The following is a 17,611-nucleotide window of genomic DNA, read 5'->3' as shown; positions in this document are numbered from 1 at the left end:
AAATTCACCATTCCTGCCGTAGTACCGATTCCTACACATTTCTTCGGATCCAAGTGCATTACAATACTAAAATACAGGGTATTATATTTAAGAAAACTCAGAAATACTCATTCCGAGTTTCGACCAACCCTGTATACTAAAATTCAACATTTACCTATAGTAATATTTTTTAACAATAGTAGACTATATTAAAAATCATTTGAACATAAATAGAGTTTTTGATGTCAAACTACTATAATTCTACATGATGTGAAAGTTCCTATGAAATTAATAAAAAAACGTAATTATCTTTTAAACTACCCTACATAACAATAGAAAACCTCATATTTTAATTAAGAAGATATCGAGGAGAATCCAGAAATGTAAAAATATGTCCCATTAAAAAAACGAAGTTATACGCAACTTCCAGTATAACTGGAAGTAGCAAATAGATGAGATTATTTTCATTAAATAGATCACTCTTCAAAACCCCTTCATTCCAATTTTCATGATTCTGTTGCCTCTAGTTATGTGTACCTGCCTACCTATATAAAAAAATTACACAAAAATTAATAAAAAATTTAATGTCAAGCTAGGGAGTTTGTAAAATTACAAATATTTAAAACAGTTTCAATCTAAGCACTCTTTATGCCATCTTTTCTTAGTTATCGTCACATCGGCCAAATTATTTTTAGCTTGCTCCAAATTACAATTATAATCACATTTTAAAATCTTCACTGGACTCAGCTCGGATTTGGTTTTGTATAAAACATTCAAATAATGGACACCGTCCTTTCTTTTCTTCAATTCCCACAACAAAGTATCAGCGTACTCAATATGTTTCATGTTGTATGCTCTCATAGTGTTCAAAATGGCGCTAAGAGTACTCTCATGTGCCATTACTAGTACAAATTTCGATTTCTGGTTCTTTGCTGTTGGATCAGTTATTCCGATTCGGCCATTCAGCGATATTGGATCGACGAACTTGTTGAAAAAATTGAACAGGTAGTCGTAGAATGTTCCTATTTTGAGTCTTGCAAGAGGTACTGTATGGGTCTGGATTTCGTATACAACAGCTGCAACGGAAAATAAAATATAGTAAAAATTTTAATAGATAAAACAAGATAAATTAAAAATGATTAATCAGCCATTAAGTCACTAAATTCTACGTATAACAGAATATATCAAACAAATATAGCAGCAGGTATAACGAAGGACGGTGACTAATAAATAATTCACCCACTATAGCTTGACTAAATAAAATAATACTCGACGTAAATCAAAATGTAATTCCGTACAGGTTGTAATAAATTTTTTATCAAAGTTTGGTCAAAACAATAAATATTTTTAGACAAGGCGAAAACGGCGGGTTCGTTGGGAAAAATATTCCCATGAGATATTTTTGCACAATCACATTCGTGAGACATCCCAGAATAAGGTTCAAGAAGTCGCCCACGTGAAAAGTGGGCCAATTTTTTTTAACAATTTTTTTTAATCAAATTGTAAAAATCAATACTTTTGGCCCGGACTAATTTTTTTTAGGCTTTTTGGACCATTATGGACAAAAAAGGTCTCTTATATTTTTTCTCTAAAGTTGATCTTTTTCGAGTTATAAGCAATTTAAAATTTGAAAAACGCGAAAATGGCCATTTTAAGACTTAATAACTCGGTTAAAAATTATTATTATGAAAGTCAGAAAGTAACTAAATCAAACAAAAACGTCAAAAAAACTGTCAAAGTGTTTAGACAAATTTAAGAGTTCCTCCGGAAAATTTGTAGATTTAGTTAGTTCTAAAGTCTTTTTTCATTCAACTCAAATCGATTGTGAAGTATTAAAGTGTGTTTCAAGAAATTCTACAGAGTGTTTAGCCGATTTTGTTTGTTTTTCCGTATATTTTAAGTTTTGTTATTTGACAACTGTACTGTAAGTAGAAATTTTTTTATATACTTATATTTGAACGTCGCTCGTGCCCCGGAATGTCCGTGGGCAAAAATGGAAAGAATCCACCAGATCCTGGTGTAGAAAATATTGGGTTCACAGATGAGAGCGATATAATTATGCAGACAAATGATTTAAATCAGAATAATTCTCATAGTGAATGTTTAAATGATACTAGTAAAAGTACTAATGATACCATAAACTTGACATCTACTTCAAATAAAACAAATACTATTCAAAAAAGTCAGGAATTTAATTCATCTAATTGATTTAGTTTAAATGATACTGGTCCGTTTTTTATATTTGTTCAACACATAAATTTGAGTATCGGTCGTTTGCATCCAATGAAACTTGGAGAAAAACTACTTTCGCTATCTAGTTATGATAAACATATTATTGAAATTGTTAGTGTAGGTAAAAATCGCATTAAAATTCAAGTCAATTCAGGTGCTGTTGCGAATAAATTAGTAGTTGAAGATTTTTTCGGAAAAAATAACCTAATTGCATATATTCCAAATTATTTAACGGAAAAAAAGGGTCTCGTTCGCGGAGTGGACACTACTCTAACTGAGAGTGCACTACTTAATACTATTAAATCTAATATTCCAATAAAAAAAGTTCATAGAATGACTAGAATAGTTCAAAGTGACGGTGTATCAGAAAGAGTTCCTAGACAAATGGTTATTATTAGCTTTGAAGGTAAATTAATTCCCCAATATATTTACATTAACAAAGTTAGGTGTCCAGTTGAAATATATGTTAGTCCTGTTATGCAATGTTTCAACTGTCTTCGTTATGGCCATTCAACGACTCGATGCAAGTCAAAAAAAAGATGTAAGAAGTGCGGTAATGAAGGTAACACTGATTGTCCCGATAAATGTACATTTTGCGTTTATTGTAAAAATAGTAGCCACGAGTCAGTTTTTAAAGAATGTCCCGAATATTTAAAACAAAAAAAGACTAAAGAAGCTATGGCTAACTTAAATATTTCATTTAAAGAAGCCGAAAAAGCTCTTGAAAATCCATGTTATTCCAGTTTAGTCCAAAAAAATAAATTTGCACCTTTAATGACCTGTTACACAGACTTTCCTCCATTAAAAAGCTCCTCCCCTAAACCCTCGAATTCCACCACTACTTATAAAAATAATAATCATCTGAATATAGCCCCCCCTAACGATAACCCCCCCAAAAAAAGGAAGACTACTGATACAACTCCTAATTTTCCTCCTGTGCGTAGGGAATACCCGACCAGTTTCTGTTCGGGATCTGTATTTCAATTTGGAAACCATGAGCCCCGTAATGAATTTGATATATTTATAGGCCAGCTCAGTGCTTCACTCAAAAATTTAATCAAACAGAGTATCCTTGACTATTGTAATTCTTCATCAAATGTAGAAACTAATTTTAAAAATTACGAAATTGAATTAGAAAATAAAATTAAAGATATTATAGGTAATATTTTTACATAATTTTAATGGCTGACAAAAGTATTAAAATTATGCAATGGAATATTCGTTCACTAAATGCGAACCGATATTCTTTACAGCAATTACTGTTTGAAGAACGTTTTGACATAGGTCTTTTATCAGAAACTTGGTCAAAACCATCTGATACTGTTTGCTTCAATAATTTCAATGTAGTTAATAAAAGTAGAATTAGAGGATATGGAGGAGTTGCCATAATTTTAGCAAATAACATTATTTATAATCCCATTTCATTTGTTAACAATTTCAATCCTAATTTAGAAGTTTGTGGTGTAGATATTAAAATTGACCAAAAAATGTATACTATCCTGAGTGTGTACCGTCCATCAAATGTTAGAGTAACAGTGCAAGATTACGTTAGTCTTTTTTCTCAAATTAGCAATGATTGTATTATTACCGGAGATTTTAATGCACATCATGGATTATGGGGATCAAATTCATGTTGCGTCGATGGTAATATACTAGTAGAAGCATTAGATTTCTTTCCTAATTTAATTGTTGTTAATGACGGGTCGGCTACTAGAGCTACTCCTCCAGGGAATATGAAATCTGTTGTAGATCTTACTATTATATCCTCTAGTTTATGTCCATCCTTTGACTGGACTGTTCTTCCAGATACCTATGGATCAGATCATTTTCCAATTAGACTTTCTGTGCAGAATATGAAAATTGAAAATAGAACTTTTATATCTTCGGCTAAATGGTCGATGTCTAATGCAAACTGGGATAATTTTAGAAACAACGTAGAAAGTGCCTTCAGACACGAACCAAATAAAAACGAAACAAACGAAATGATTTTCTTTTTATTAGATTCTATTACTGATGCAGCCAACAAATCTTTCAAAATTATCAAACCGTCAGTCAAATCTTTCAAATCGCCACCATGGTGGGATGATGAATGCCTCACTGCTTCTAACGCTAGAAAAAATTCCTTTAAAATTTATAAATCTAATCTTACCCTTTCAAACTTTATGGAATATAAGAAGAATGAAGCTATATGTAAACGAACTTTCCGCTCAAAAGCTAAATCTAGTTGGGCTCGGTTTTGTTCCTCACTTACTAGGCAAACTTCACCTTCAGAGCTTTGGAAAAGGGTAAACAAAATTCAAGGTAACAAAAAGTACACCGCTAATGATGAATGTATGGTAGAAAGGCTCTTTACAAAAATCTCTCCGGATTATGTCCATTTACCACTATTTATGCCGAGCATCTCTACTAATGACCACTTTTTACTAACCCCCATTTCAGCTGACGAACTTAAAGCAAATATCAAGAGTTCTAAAAATACAGCCCCTGGTATTGACGGCATTAACTATAGTATGCTATTAAACCTACCTGCAATTGCTATATATTATTTGTGCAAAATATACAACAATATTCTACTTAAAGGAGATCATTGTGACGCCCTCAAACAATGCCTGGTTATTCCTATACCCAAACTAAACCAGCGTACCGACTTAAGGCCTATCTCTCTCATGTCCTGTTTGCTTAAAACATTTGAACGAGTTATGAAAAGCAGATTAGAATGGTGGTGTGAGAACAAAAATATATTTCCAGTGTCTCAGTATGGCTTTCGTAAGAACAAGGGAACTATTGATTGTGTTTCTCAATTAACAACTGATATTCAATTATCATATTCAAATAATAATTATCTATCTGCCATTTTTCTTGATATTTCTGGGGCTTATGACAACGTCAATTTAAATCTATTGTTCGAAAAACTGAAGCACATAGGTATTCCACCTTTGTGTGCTTATGTATTAGTAAACCTATTCCTTAATAGACAGGTATTTATTAGATGTAATGATAGATTGATTGGCCCAAGAGTAGTGCATCAAGGTTTACCACAAGGATCAGTCCTCAGTCACTTGTTGTTTAATCTATACACTCTAGATCTCCACAGTATAGGAATTAGATGCAGTATATTACAATATGCAGATGATTTCTGCTTTTACAATGTGAATAAGTTGTACCAACAAAGTATTAATTCAACTAAGATGGTACTGGGTGATGCAAGAGAGTATTTTTTTAAACAAGGATTTGACCTTACTGCAAATAAATCAGCGGTGGTGTTTTTTACGCGACATCGCTTACCAGTTATGACCAGCATCATGATTAACAACCTAAGTATACCCGTTCATAAGCACTACACTTATCTTGGTATTACATTGGACACCAAGTTAACATGGGATGAACACATTAATAAGTGCTTAATAAAATGTGAGAAAAGTTTAAATATTCTTAAAGTAGTTAATCGCTATCGATGGGGTGCTGACCCTAAAATTAATTTAATGTTTTATCGTGCATATACCAGATCCATTCTCGACTATGGAAGCATTCTATATGGATCTGCCACAAACAGTCGCCTTAAAAAACTAGATCGCATTCAATATAAGGCTCTGCGGTTAGTTCTAGGTGCGCTCAAGTCTACGCCTATAGAGAATCTTTTAGCTGAATCCATGGAGCCTCCTTTACATTTAAGACGACTATTTTTGGCTGAAAAATTTATTCTTAAATGCCAATCTTACAACCAAACTGAACTACTACAAAAAATATGTGACATCTCTGTTTCTAATCTTGTCGACAAATGGTGGCACAACAGGAATTCTCCTATTTTAGCAGTAGCATACTCGAACGTTTCTCAGCACCTAAACAGTTCAGGTGAATTAACTTTCTTTAAATCGAGTTTTAATATATCTTATGCCAATGTTAATGTTTGGTTCCCAAATTTTGACAGTGAGAATCCAGTTGACTTTCAGCAACATATAGCCAAGCTTGATAATCCATGCAGGATTTTCACGGATGGTTCAAAATCAAGATTGGGAGTTGGATGTGCTGTATATATTCCGGATCACCAAGAATCCTTGATGTTCAAGTTAGATAAACAATGTTCCATATACTCTGCAGAAATGTTCGCGATTTATCAAGCTCTAGAATGGGCTGTCAACAAAAAAATTTCTAACAAGCAAGTTGTAATTATGTCAGATTCAAGATCTTCGTTATTAGCTCTAGAAAACACACGTAAACATTTATATAAAAATAGCCTTGCCGTCAAAATTTTAGAAAACCAACTAAAGCTACTGGAAAAACAGACTTCTGTAACTTTCGTCTGGGTAAAAGGACATATTGGTATTTCCGGTAACATAAAAGCAGATTTTTTTGCTAAAGAGGCAATCTTAAAAGGATCGGAAATAACTTGGCTAGATAGAAGCGATCTAACAGCTACTCGCAAGAAAAGTTTGAAACAAAATTGGGATATTGAGTGGCACGCTTTCTGCAATCGAAGCAACAATCTCTACACCAAAATTCATCCTAGTTTACCTACTGAGCCTTTTGCTATCAGAAGTTATCCCAATAGAAATATATATGCCATGTTTATTAGATGTCTCTTTAATCATGCCACTGTCAAGTCATACCTCTATAGATTTAACCTATCCGAATCAGATCTTTGCGATTGCAATGGATATGTTGACGATATTAATCATTGGTTGTTTGGATGCAAACATAATGATGTTGCAATTAAGTTTTTGATGAACAATCTGGTTCAAGAAGAAATACCTTTCCCACAAAATAATGCTTCTCTTTTATATTTGTCTCGTAGAAATTCTAAAATTAAACAAATCATCTGGGAGTTTTTAAAAAGGACTAAGAGGAAAATTTAACTTGCACTGAATGAGTCCGGTTGAATGTGTTTAGCAATAATTATTGTTTTTTTATGTTTATCCTTATTATGTAATATTGTCTCCCTGTGAAAGTTCATTAAGTAGATTTTGCAGGGAGGTAATAAGAATAGAATTGTATAAAAGTTTATATTGAAAAAATTAAAAAAAAAAAAAAAAAAAAAAATTATACAAAAAAATATGTATACAAAAAAAATGTATAAAAAAAATTAAATCTTAAAAAAAAAAAAAAAAATAAAAAAAGTATAATAAATTATAAAAAAAATAAAAAAGAGAAAAAAAAAATTAAAAACACAAAGAGGGTGTAACCCTCCGCGGGGTTGATCCGGGTTGAAGCCTTATCGCTGTGTAAAAAAAAAAACATATATTTATTAGCATTTAGTATTAGTATTTAGTATTAGCATGTAGTTTTTTTTGTCGATTTAATTATTTGTAAATTAATTTAAGTTGGTTAGGGCCATGAATGAGGAGTATACCTACTGGTCAATTAAATGTTTCCACTTCTACATATGTATGTATGTATGTGCGTGCATAAGTATTATATGTGCGCACATGTACCTAATGTATTATGTAATGCAATGTATTATATTTGGAATATTGTAGCAAACAGTAATTTATTATCTATCGTGGCTGAATGGATCAAGTAATCCAAAGCCAATAAGGAAGAAAAAAAAAACTAAATCAAAGTTTAAAGTCTCCGCTACATGATCCTGAAGAAATCTGTGTCATTAATTTGCTACTAAGCTGTTATTTTTAATTAATTACAATGAGCGGTTAGATCGTATTGACGCGGTTGTAAATGTGAGTGCGAGTAAGATGCACAATTGGACTGCTGAAATGGCTTCTTTCTCGCACTCAGCATTTACAGATGCCGCACACGTACATGGCGCTTATTATTATTACTTAAAAATAACAGCTTAGTAATAAAATAATGACAAAAATTTCTTCAGGATCTTGTAGGGGGGGGGGGGGGCTTTAGACTTTGATTTAGTCATATATTGACTTTCATAATAATAACTTTTAACCTAGTTATTAAGCCTTGAAAATCGCCATTTTTCGTTTTTTTTCAATTTTAAATTGCTTATAAGTCGAAAACGATCAATTTTAGAGAAAAATTGTAAGAGATCTTTTTTGTCCAGAATGGTCCAAAAATTAAAGAAAAAATTGTTCGGGCCAAAAATATTGATTCTTGCAATTTGATTAAAAAAAATTGTTAAAAAAAATTGGCCCACTTTTCGCGTGGGCGACTTCTTCAACCTTATTCTGGGATGTCTCACTAATGTGATTATGCAAAAAAATCTCATGGGAATATTTTTCCCTTCGAACCCGCCGTTTTCGCCTTGTCTATTTCAAGAAAGTGTATGATTCATATGAGGGGATGATTGTTTAAATAATTAATAATTGGTAATTTTTGCACAAAATTTACTTTTTTAATTGGTGCGGTAATTTACGTTTTTTTGAAGGTTTTTAAGATTTTTTCTGCAGAGCTGAAGAAACAATCTTTCATATAAGACTTGCTAAAGTAAATTTGACGCTTAATTTATTTAAACAATTATAAATCAAGATTGAAAAACAAATTTGCAAAAAAAGAGTATTTGCATTATAAATAAGCACTGTAAAATATTTCATGAGCTATTTAATTTGTTTATTAAATACATATTACCATTTTTTCAATAACAAAAACGCGGATGTTGCCAATAGAGTACCTATTCGCTGTGTGCAAGTACTTGGAGACGATACGAGAAACGATCGTGCGTGAGTTGCGGAGAAATCTTGCAACTTTCTTAACATATTTCTTAAATAATTCATATTGTCAAATTTATGTGTATATTTCTGTCACTGAAGAAAATGGTATTTCGCAAATGTTGTGTTATAAATTATTGTAAAAATTATATTATGTTGCTCCAAAATATTGATATGATATGCAATTATTGAAGTGAATTTAATTAATTGTGTTTTGCTTGGAGTACTGCATTTTAATAATTAATTTTTTTTACTACAATGTTTACCTTTTATTAACCTAACCTCAGTCTTACCTTTTCTTCTTATTCTTTTTTTTGGGCTATGGCCTTGACAATTATCCAGTAACCAAGACTAATATAATTGGCCAATATAATTAAAAGTGCTATATATGTTGCTGAGCTATGAAACCAGGTGTCGCTCTTCCGAACTTGCACGGTCCCAATACAATTTTTTAAGGTCTTATTTTTTTTGCTTTTACGTATGTTTTCGCTAAATGCATTTTGAAATCAAAATTTCAGTTAAACTCCTTTTCAAAATATTTTGAAAAATAATGATGATATTCGTAGCGACCCTAAATGAAAACTTTTGCTTGAAAATTGGTGGGGGTGTAGTTTGCAATATCCCCGTTAATAATGAGTCAGTATCAATTTTTTTTTCAATTTGGGATAGCGTATAAAAATTGAATCATCTGCATGCCCCTTTTTGCAATAAATATTCATTAATAATAAAAACATACAATAAAAATTGGCACAAAAGATAACCACAAAACATTATTGAAATAAATTTTAATATTAAAAATAGTAGTACTGAATTAATAGCAAAATTTTGTTAAAGAAATAAAACAATTTTTTTCTTGGTACAACAATATGTAAGTATACATATAGTCCGTCCGCTATAACTTTTCCCATGCGGTACGATTCATTTTCAATCAAATTAAGCCAAAACACAAAGTGAACGTACGCCGATGTGTGTAGTATATAGTATACAGTATACAAAATGTATATACCCATCGACGTTCGTTTCAATTTATGTTTTGACTTAATTTGATTGAAAATGAATCGTAGCGCATGGGAAAAGTTATAGCGGACGGACTTATATACTACATGAAATTTTATAATCTTTTAAACAGGATACAGTAAAATTTGTGTATATAATAGATATGTATAAATTTTCATTTATTATTAATTTATACATAGGTATCTATAAATTTAAATAACAAATTTAATTCATTGTCATCATTATTTTCATTGGTACATACTAAACTTACGTGCGTAGAAATCGGCCCACTTAAAAATTTGGTCATTTTTGATCATCTTTCTCATATTTCCTAAACCTGGTGGCCGATTTAAGTCATTTTTTAAACATGTTATAGCCTGATTATTTAGTTTAGAAATACCACTGTAATAGTATTGTTGCTAAACAGGTAAATTTTCATTTATACCGGGTGTACCAATTAAACTGTATTTTTTCTCAAAGTTCGCATCACCCTGTGGAATATTCTAGCATTTACAAAATATTGAAATTAAAACCCAACTACAGTCTCAGGTTTTCTTAACAACATTCTGTTTTTTGATTCATTCGTTTATCTTGGATAATAAAAAAGTTGAGTACTTTAACGACTAGACATGTTCTTCATCAATACACGGTGTGTCTAAATAAATGTGACAAACCTTAAGGGGTAATTCTGCATGAAAAAATAATGACAGTTGGCTCTATAATCGTATGTTCGCAAATGTTTCGTTTTCGAGATACGGGATTTGAATATTTTCTTACAAACTGACGATTTATTTTATTGCTTTAAAACCAGTTGAGATATGCTAATGAAATTTAGTGGATTTTAAGACGTAGTTATTGCACATTTTTTGACATACAACTAAGAAATTAATATTAACCATTAGCGCACATGCGTGTAATACGACCGATCATATTACCCGTATGCACGCTAATGGTGAATGTAAAATTCTTAATTTTATTTAAGAAAATGCGCAATAACTATCTCGTAAAACCTACCAAATTTCATTTGCATATCTCAACTGGATTTAAAGCAATAAATAAATCGTCAGTTTGTAAGAAAAAATTAAACATCCCGTATCTCGGAAACGAAACATTCGAGGAAATACGTTTGTAAAGCCCACTGTCATTATATTATGCAGAATTAGGTACCCTTTAAAGTTTGTCGCACTTATTTAGAAACATCGTGTATTGATGAAGAGCATGTCTAAAAGCCTAGTTGTTAAAGCACCTAACTTTTTTATTATCCAACATAAACGAATGAATCAAAAAATAGAATGTTAAGAAAACCTGAGGCTATAGTTGGGTTTTAATTTCAGTATTTTATAAATGCTAAATTATTCCACAGAGTGATGCGAACTTTAAGAAAAAAACACAGTTTGATTGGTACACCCGGTATACAATGAAAATTTACCTGTTTAGCAACAATATTATTACAGTGGTATTGCTAAAGGGTCAGGCTATAACATGTTCAAAAAATTACTTAAATCGGCCAACACGTTTAGGAAATATCAGACATCAAAAATGGCCAAATTTTTAAGTGGGCCGATTTCTATGCACGTAAGTTTATAATCAGCATTATTATTGTCGTATATAATATCACAAGAGAGAAAATTTTGCCGGCAATATTTTCGACTGGTATGAAAGTTTGTTGGCTGGCAATTTTCGCGAATTAAATTTTGACTTAAATCACGAGACGTCAGTCGAGTGATATTGTCAAAATTTCATAAGCGAAAATTACCAAAAGGCAACGAACTTGAATGAAACCAGAAGAAAATTTTGCCGGAAATAATTTTCTCTCGAATGATATTCGACAAGACTATTTCACGAGACAATTAATGCACCATATCAACGAAACATAATATTTATTTCTTTATTTATCTTTATTTATTATCTGTCATAATTTTGTCGCTGAGATTTCACGTCGTTAAGGAGTTTTGTCAGTAGGAAACGAAGCGTTGCTCTGCCGTTTTATTAGTTAAAAACAGTCTAGTGAAATAGTCATTATAATTTAAATCTTCACTTAAATCAATTTTAACTATAATATCGAAAAAAAATTGTGTTTCCTTAACAAATTTTTAATCCTAATTCAGTACTATTTTGTTAATTTTTAATATCAAAATTTGTTTCCGTTTCAATACGGAATGTTCGGAGCATCGGTGCTTTGTTCATTTTTAATAAAATGCGTAAGGCGCACTCGTGCGCTCTCGTTACATTAACTTTTAATTCAAACAAAGCATTGTCGCACAGCGCAACTCCTTGCCGCACTGAAAGGGTTAACCCGGCATTGGTAGCTAGGTTGGCTTTTACGTGAGTGGTCGCGCGTGAGATTTTGTCTCACACATCCAAATTTTGCCTTTTCTTTATGAAATAAAGTTTTCAAAATAGATTTTAAACTTAATAAAGTTATTATTAGCTTTACACAAGGTAACTCTTGATGCGTTTGTACATTTTAATCTAACCTAAAGATGAAGAAATAATATTTTTAATATTTCAATAAAAATTATAATTTTCTTGCACACAAGATGAGAGAATATCTTACTTAAAGCGCACTGACTTAACAATCGGGCCATACTAAGTCAAGTAAACCAGCAATAATACCAATTCTGTGAAAAATTTTCATCCTTTTGAAAATATGTAGCCACCTGGCCACTATAAACATATTTAAAATGGGTAAGTAATCAGACCGCCCTTTAGAAAAACCCTATTCGGTCATTTAAAAAGAAATGTCTTAACCAAAACACTCAAATATTATGAAATATGATTCTAGGTCAATTGCTCGAATGCAATTGCTCAAAATCAATTGCTCGAAAATGAATTGCTCGACGTGAAAATTGATCAAAATACAAATTGCTCGAATAAAAAAGAAAATTATATATCCAAATATTTATTCACAATAATGCAAAATATGTACCTAAATATGCATAAGAAAGACAAATTATGTAATATTCGACGTATATAATAATAATAAAAATAATGTAGAGTTTATTTATAGCAAAAAAAAATTTTACAATACAAAAAATATATATATAAAATATAAATAAACCCAGTTTCTCACAGAAGTTGTGAGCCACATGGACTACAACTTGTACGTGAGTATTATGTACTATTCAATTTTTAGTTCATTTAAAATTTGTTTTCGTTTCGAAAATGACATAGTTTTTCCTATTTCAAATATCTTTCTGTCTATATTTTGTTTATTGTGAATACCTAAATATTTAGAAGTACTCTGGGCTAATTAGCAAAATACAAGGAACAATTTTATTGCTGGAATCGAATCTTATTATTGTATGTATTAATAATATAGGTATGCAAAGTCCGCAGATAGTGTGCTACTTTATTTATAAACAAAATGGCGCCCGAAAATCGTGTTTTTTTCAATTTTTGCTCTATAACTCCAAAGATTTTAACTTTACACCAAAAACACTGATATAAAAATTCACCGCAATTAAATTCTGCATAGAAACGTGTTTTTTTCGATTTACTTCGATGAAAACTTTCCCCGAAAAGAGCGGGTTTTTCCAACAAAATCTTTAATTTTCAACTAAACTTTTAGATAAGTAATTTTTAATAAATAATTAAATAGCTTGGTAATGTAAAAGCACTTTTCGTATAGATTATAATTCCAGAAGCCGATGGAAATTGAATGAACAGTTTAGCAACAATTGAATTGTTAATTAAAAATTTACGGACGCTATAATAACGACAATAATTATGATGCATAAGAATAACTATGATTTTTTCATAAAAAGACACCATACCTATTTAATGTACTTTACAGAATTGAAATTGGACTATTTAAGCGGCCTCAAGAATATTTTAAATTATAAAGAGTTTTTTGGCTTATAATCAAGTAGAATATCTCGGGAAATATTAAACTAAATTAAATAATAAAAACGGTATTCGAAAGGCAGCGACAGGAGGCTTCTTTTAAAAGAAAAAACGTTTAATTATGACGAATGATTCCTGAGATACAACCAGTCAAAGTTGACCGGAATTTCCGGCAAAGATATAAACAATAGGATCATAATTTTTAAATCATCACCTTTTTATTTTTGTCCTCTTTCTCCACATCAATTTTCATATCTTTAAAATACTCATAACATATATTATTATAATAAAAACTATCGATAATACGTGTGAAAATTGCCAAAAATAGCAAAATTCCAATAAAAAATTAGGTTGGAGAAAATGTAACCCTCAAAGTTAAAAATCGATATACGTTAAAAAAATGCATTTTCTCGGCTTCCCATGGAGCCATTTCCTTCATTATTTTTTTGTTCCAAAATAACTCGAGTAGAGCCATCGAACTAACGCATTATTAAATGTCAAACTTGCTTTTGTTTTGTTATAATAGATTAATTTATTTATAAGAACAGAAAACTACATATTTTTTCCACTTGTAGGCTTTTTTTTTAGATAAACTTACTACAAGTGTACCTTTTAAAGTTAAAAACATAAATATTCTCATTTGAAAGCTGTATAATTATTTAAACAATTTTTATTTAAACAAATTAAAATTTAGTGTTATAATAAATTAATTTATTTATTAAACATATTATTATTAAAAATATTATTTATAAAACAAAAGCAAGTTTGACATTTAATAAAGCGTTAGTTCTATGGCTCTACTCGAATTACTTGGGAACAAAAAAAGAATGAAGGAAATTGCTCCATGAGAAGCCGAGAAAATGTATTTTTGTAACGAATACCGATTTTGAACTTTGAGGGTTACATTTTCTCCAACCTAATTTTTGATTGGAATTTTGCTATTCTTGGCAATTTTCACACGTATTATCGATAGTTTTTATTATAATAATATATGTTATGAGTATTTTAAGGATATGAAAATTGGTGTGGAGAAAGAGGGCAAAAATAAAAAGGTGATGGTTTGAAAATTATGATCCTATTGTTTATATCTTTGCCGTAAATTCCGGTCAATTTTGACCGGTTGTATCTCAGGAACTACTCATCGTAATTAAACATTTTTTCTTTTAAAAGAAGCGTTCTGCCGCTGCTTTTCGAACACCGTTTTTATGATTTAATTTAGTTTAATATTTCCCGAGATATTCTATTTGTTTATAAGCCAAAAAATTCTTTATAATTTTAAAATATTCTTGAGGCCGCTAAAATAGTCCAATTTCAATTCTATAAAGTACATTAGATAGGTATAGTGCCTTTTTATTAAAAAATCATAGTTATTCTTATGCATCATAATTATTGTCGTTATTATAGCGTCCGTAAATTTTTAATTAACAATTCAATTGTTGCTAAACTGTTCATTCAATTTCCATCGGCTTCCGGAATTATAATCTATATGAAAAGGGCTTTTACATTACCAAGCTATTTAATTATTAATTAACAATTACTTATCTAAAAGTTTAGTTGAAAATTAAAGATTTTGTTGGAAAAACCCGCTTTTTCCGGGGAAAGTTTGCATCGAAGTAAATCGAAAAAAACACGTCTATATGCATAATTTAATTGCAATGAATTTTTATTTCAGTGTTTTTGGTGTAAAGTTAAAATTTTTGGAGTTATAGAGCAAAAATTGAAAAAACACGATTTTCGGGCGCCATTTTGTTTATAAAAAAAGTAGCACACTATCTGCGGACTTTGCATACCTATATTACTAATATATACAATCATAAGATTCGATTCCAGCAATAAAATTGCTGGTAAATAACTTTTCCCAAAAATGGCCTATTCTCCGATAATCAGCCCAGACTAAAGATACTTACATAATTTTCTTTTTTATTCGAGCAATTTGTATTTCGAGTAATTTTCATGTCGAGCAATTGATTTTCGAGCAATTGATTTCGAGCAATTGATTTCGAGCAAATTGCGTTCGAGCAATTCACCGTTACCATGAAATGATTATACAGGGTGTTTCATTAATAATTGTCCGTATAGTAACTGGAGAAACCTTATCACAAAATACGAAGATTTAACCTAAAACACTTAAATAAAATGTGGTTTCTTACTGAGTTACAGGGTGTTTTATCTAAAAATTTAAAAATTATTTTTGCTCAGCATTTTAAAACTATTCGACGTATCCTTTTCATACTTGGCAGAAAGTGCGACTACTAGACACTCTACTAAATTATGATAAACAAACGTTTCTATCTACTACCAGAGGCGTACGACAGGGGATGGTGAATGGTTCGCCCTTCTCAAATTCTACGCCACTGGAGGAATTACTATTTAAGTGCCATTTTTAGATTCTACAATACCTTGTACGTAAATAATATACTCTTCATTGGTAAAGATAAAGTCATTAGTTTTCGAGATATTTGAAGTTAAATATGAAACGGCACAGTTATTTTGATTAATTTATGATATTATTCATATGATTACAATATAAAAATTATTTGTACCCAGTACTTTAAAACTATTTGGCGTATCCTTCTCATACTTGGCAGAAAGTGTAGATACTATACACCCTAGTAAATTAAATAAATAAACGTTTCTAGCTACTACCAGAGGCGTACGACAGGGGATAGTGGCTGGTTGACCCTTCCCAAATTCTACGCCACTGACGAAATTGTTACTTTAGTGTAATTTTTTGTTTTTGCAATAGTTTTTATGTAAATAATTGACTCTTCATCATTCGTAACGATAAAATGATTAGTTTTCGAGATATTTGAAATTAAAAATGAAGCGACACAATACACTGATCAAAATAACCGTGTCGTTTCATTTTTACCTTCAAATATCTCGAAAACTAATGACTTTATCGTTACGAATGAAGAGTATATTATTTTCATGGAAAGTATTGGAGAATCCAAAAATTGAACTAAAATAGCAATTTCGCCAGTGGCGTAGAATTTGGAAAGGGTCAACCATTCACTTTTTTCCGTCGTACGCCGTAGTAAGTAAGTAAGTGTGCTAAGGTTTCTCCAGTTACTATATGGACAATTATTAATGAAACACCCTGTATAGTTTACTGCAACTATCTAAATATTTATGAAACTGCAATAGAATAGAATAGAAATATGCTTTATTGTCACTGAAAATTTTTACAATTTTATGGACAAAGCTTACATACAGTCAAAAGAAAACGTATGTAATATTAATAACAAATAACAACTACAATTTACTAAAATTAGATAAATCGTCAATATATGTACATTAAAATATAAGATATAAAAGCCAAGACAAAAACAATTTATTGCAAAATTTAGGTAAATTTTAAATTGAACATACATACTTACAACAAATAAAATAAAATATATAAGGAACTGACAAGTTTATGCCACTGCGTATGAAACCCAATTTTCTTAGTTATTCATTAAGAAATTCTTCTATTGAATAGTATGGTCTTTTAGCCAAGCCGCACACCAAAGAAACATGAAACGAAAAACATGAAACATGAAACGAAAAACATGTTTCATGAAAAGAAAACACTGCTAAAAAAATCTCAAAGTCCGCCTACTAATGAAACGAGTGTGCTTCATGCTCATGACACATTTTTATTTTCGGAGAGTCTCATAAATGGCCGGATATATATTTGTTTAGCAGTGGTTTATTTCCATGAAACGTAATTTACGTTTCATGTTTCTTTGATGTGCGGTCGGGCTTAGATAGATAGACTTTTGTCATTTTACGGAACTTTCTGAAAGATGTTGGAGATTTAAGTTGTAACGGGAGATGGTTGTACAGTTTCTTTGCGGAATATAATATAGATTTCTTTACTAACTCAGTGGATGGAATCGGTAAATAAATGTCAGATATTGAATTTCTGGTGGAGTAAAGATGATTGGGCCTTATTGGAAAGA

General features: G+C 30.7%; 1 protein-coding gene across 3 annotated transcripts in view; it reads right to left on the bottom strand.

Annotated features, from left to right (window-relative positions):
* Window positions 1-546: 546 nt before the first annotated feature.
* Window positions 547-17,611, bottom strand: part of LOC126882219 (testicular acid phosphatase homolog) — a 162,631-nt gene continuing 145,566 nt past the window's right edge. For all 3 annotated transcript variants that reach the window (XM_050647025.1, XM_050647024.1, XM_050647026.1), the window contains one exon: window positions 547-1,055. In XM_050647025.1, the coding sequence (XP_050502982.1) occupies window positions 610-1,055 (446 nt within the window). In that variant the 3' untranslated portion in view covers window positions 547-609. The remainder of the gene's footprint in view (window positions 1,056-17,611) is intronic.

This window comes from Diabrotica virgifera, chromosome 3 (assembly GCF_917563875.1).
Source record: "Diabrotica virgifera virgifera chromosome 3, PGI_DIABVI_V3a".
In the NCBI taxonomy this organism is placed as follows: Eukaryota; Metazoa; Arthropoda; class Insecta; order Coleoptera; family Chrysomelidae; genus Diabrotica; species Diabrotica virgifera.
Note: the sequence above shows the minus strand (reverse complement) of the source record. Positions and strands in the feature narration are given on the sequence as shown.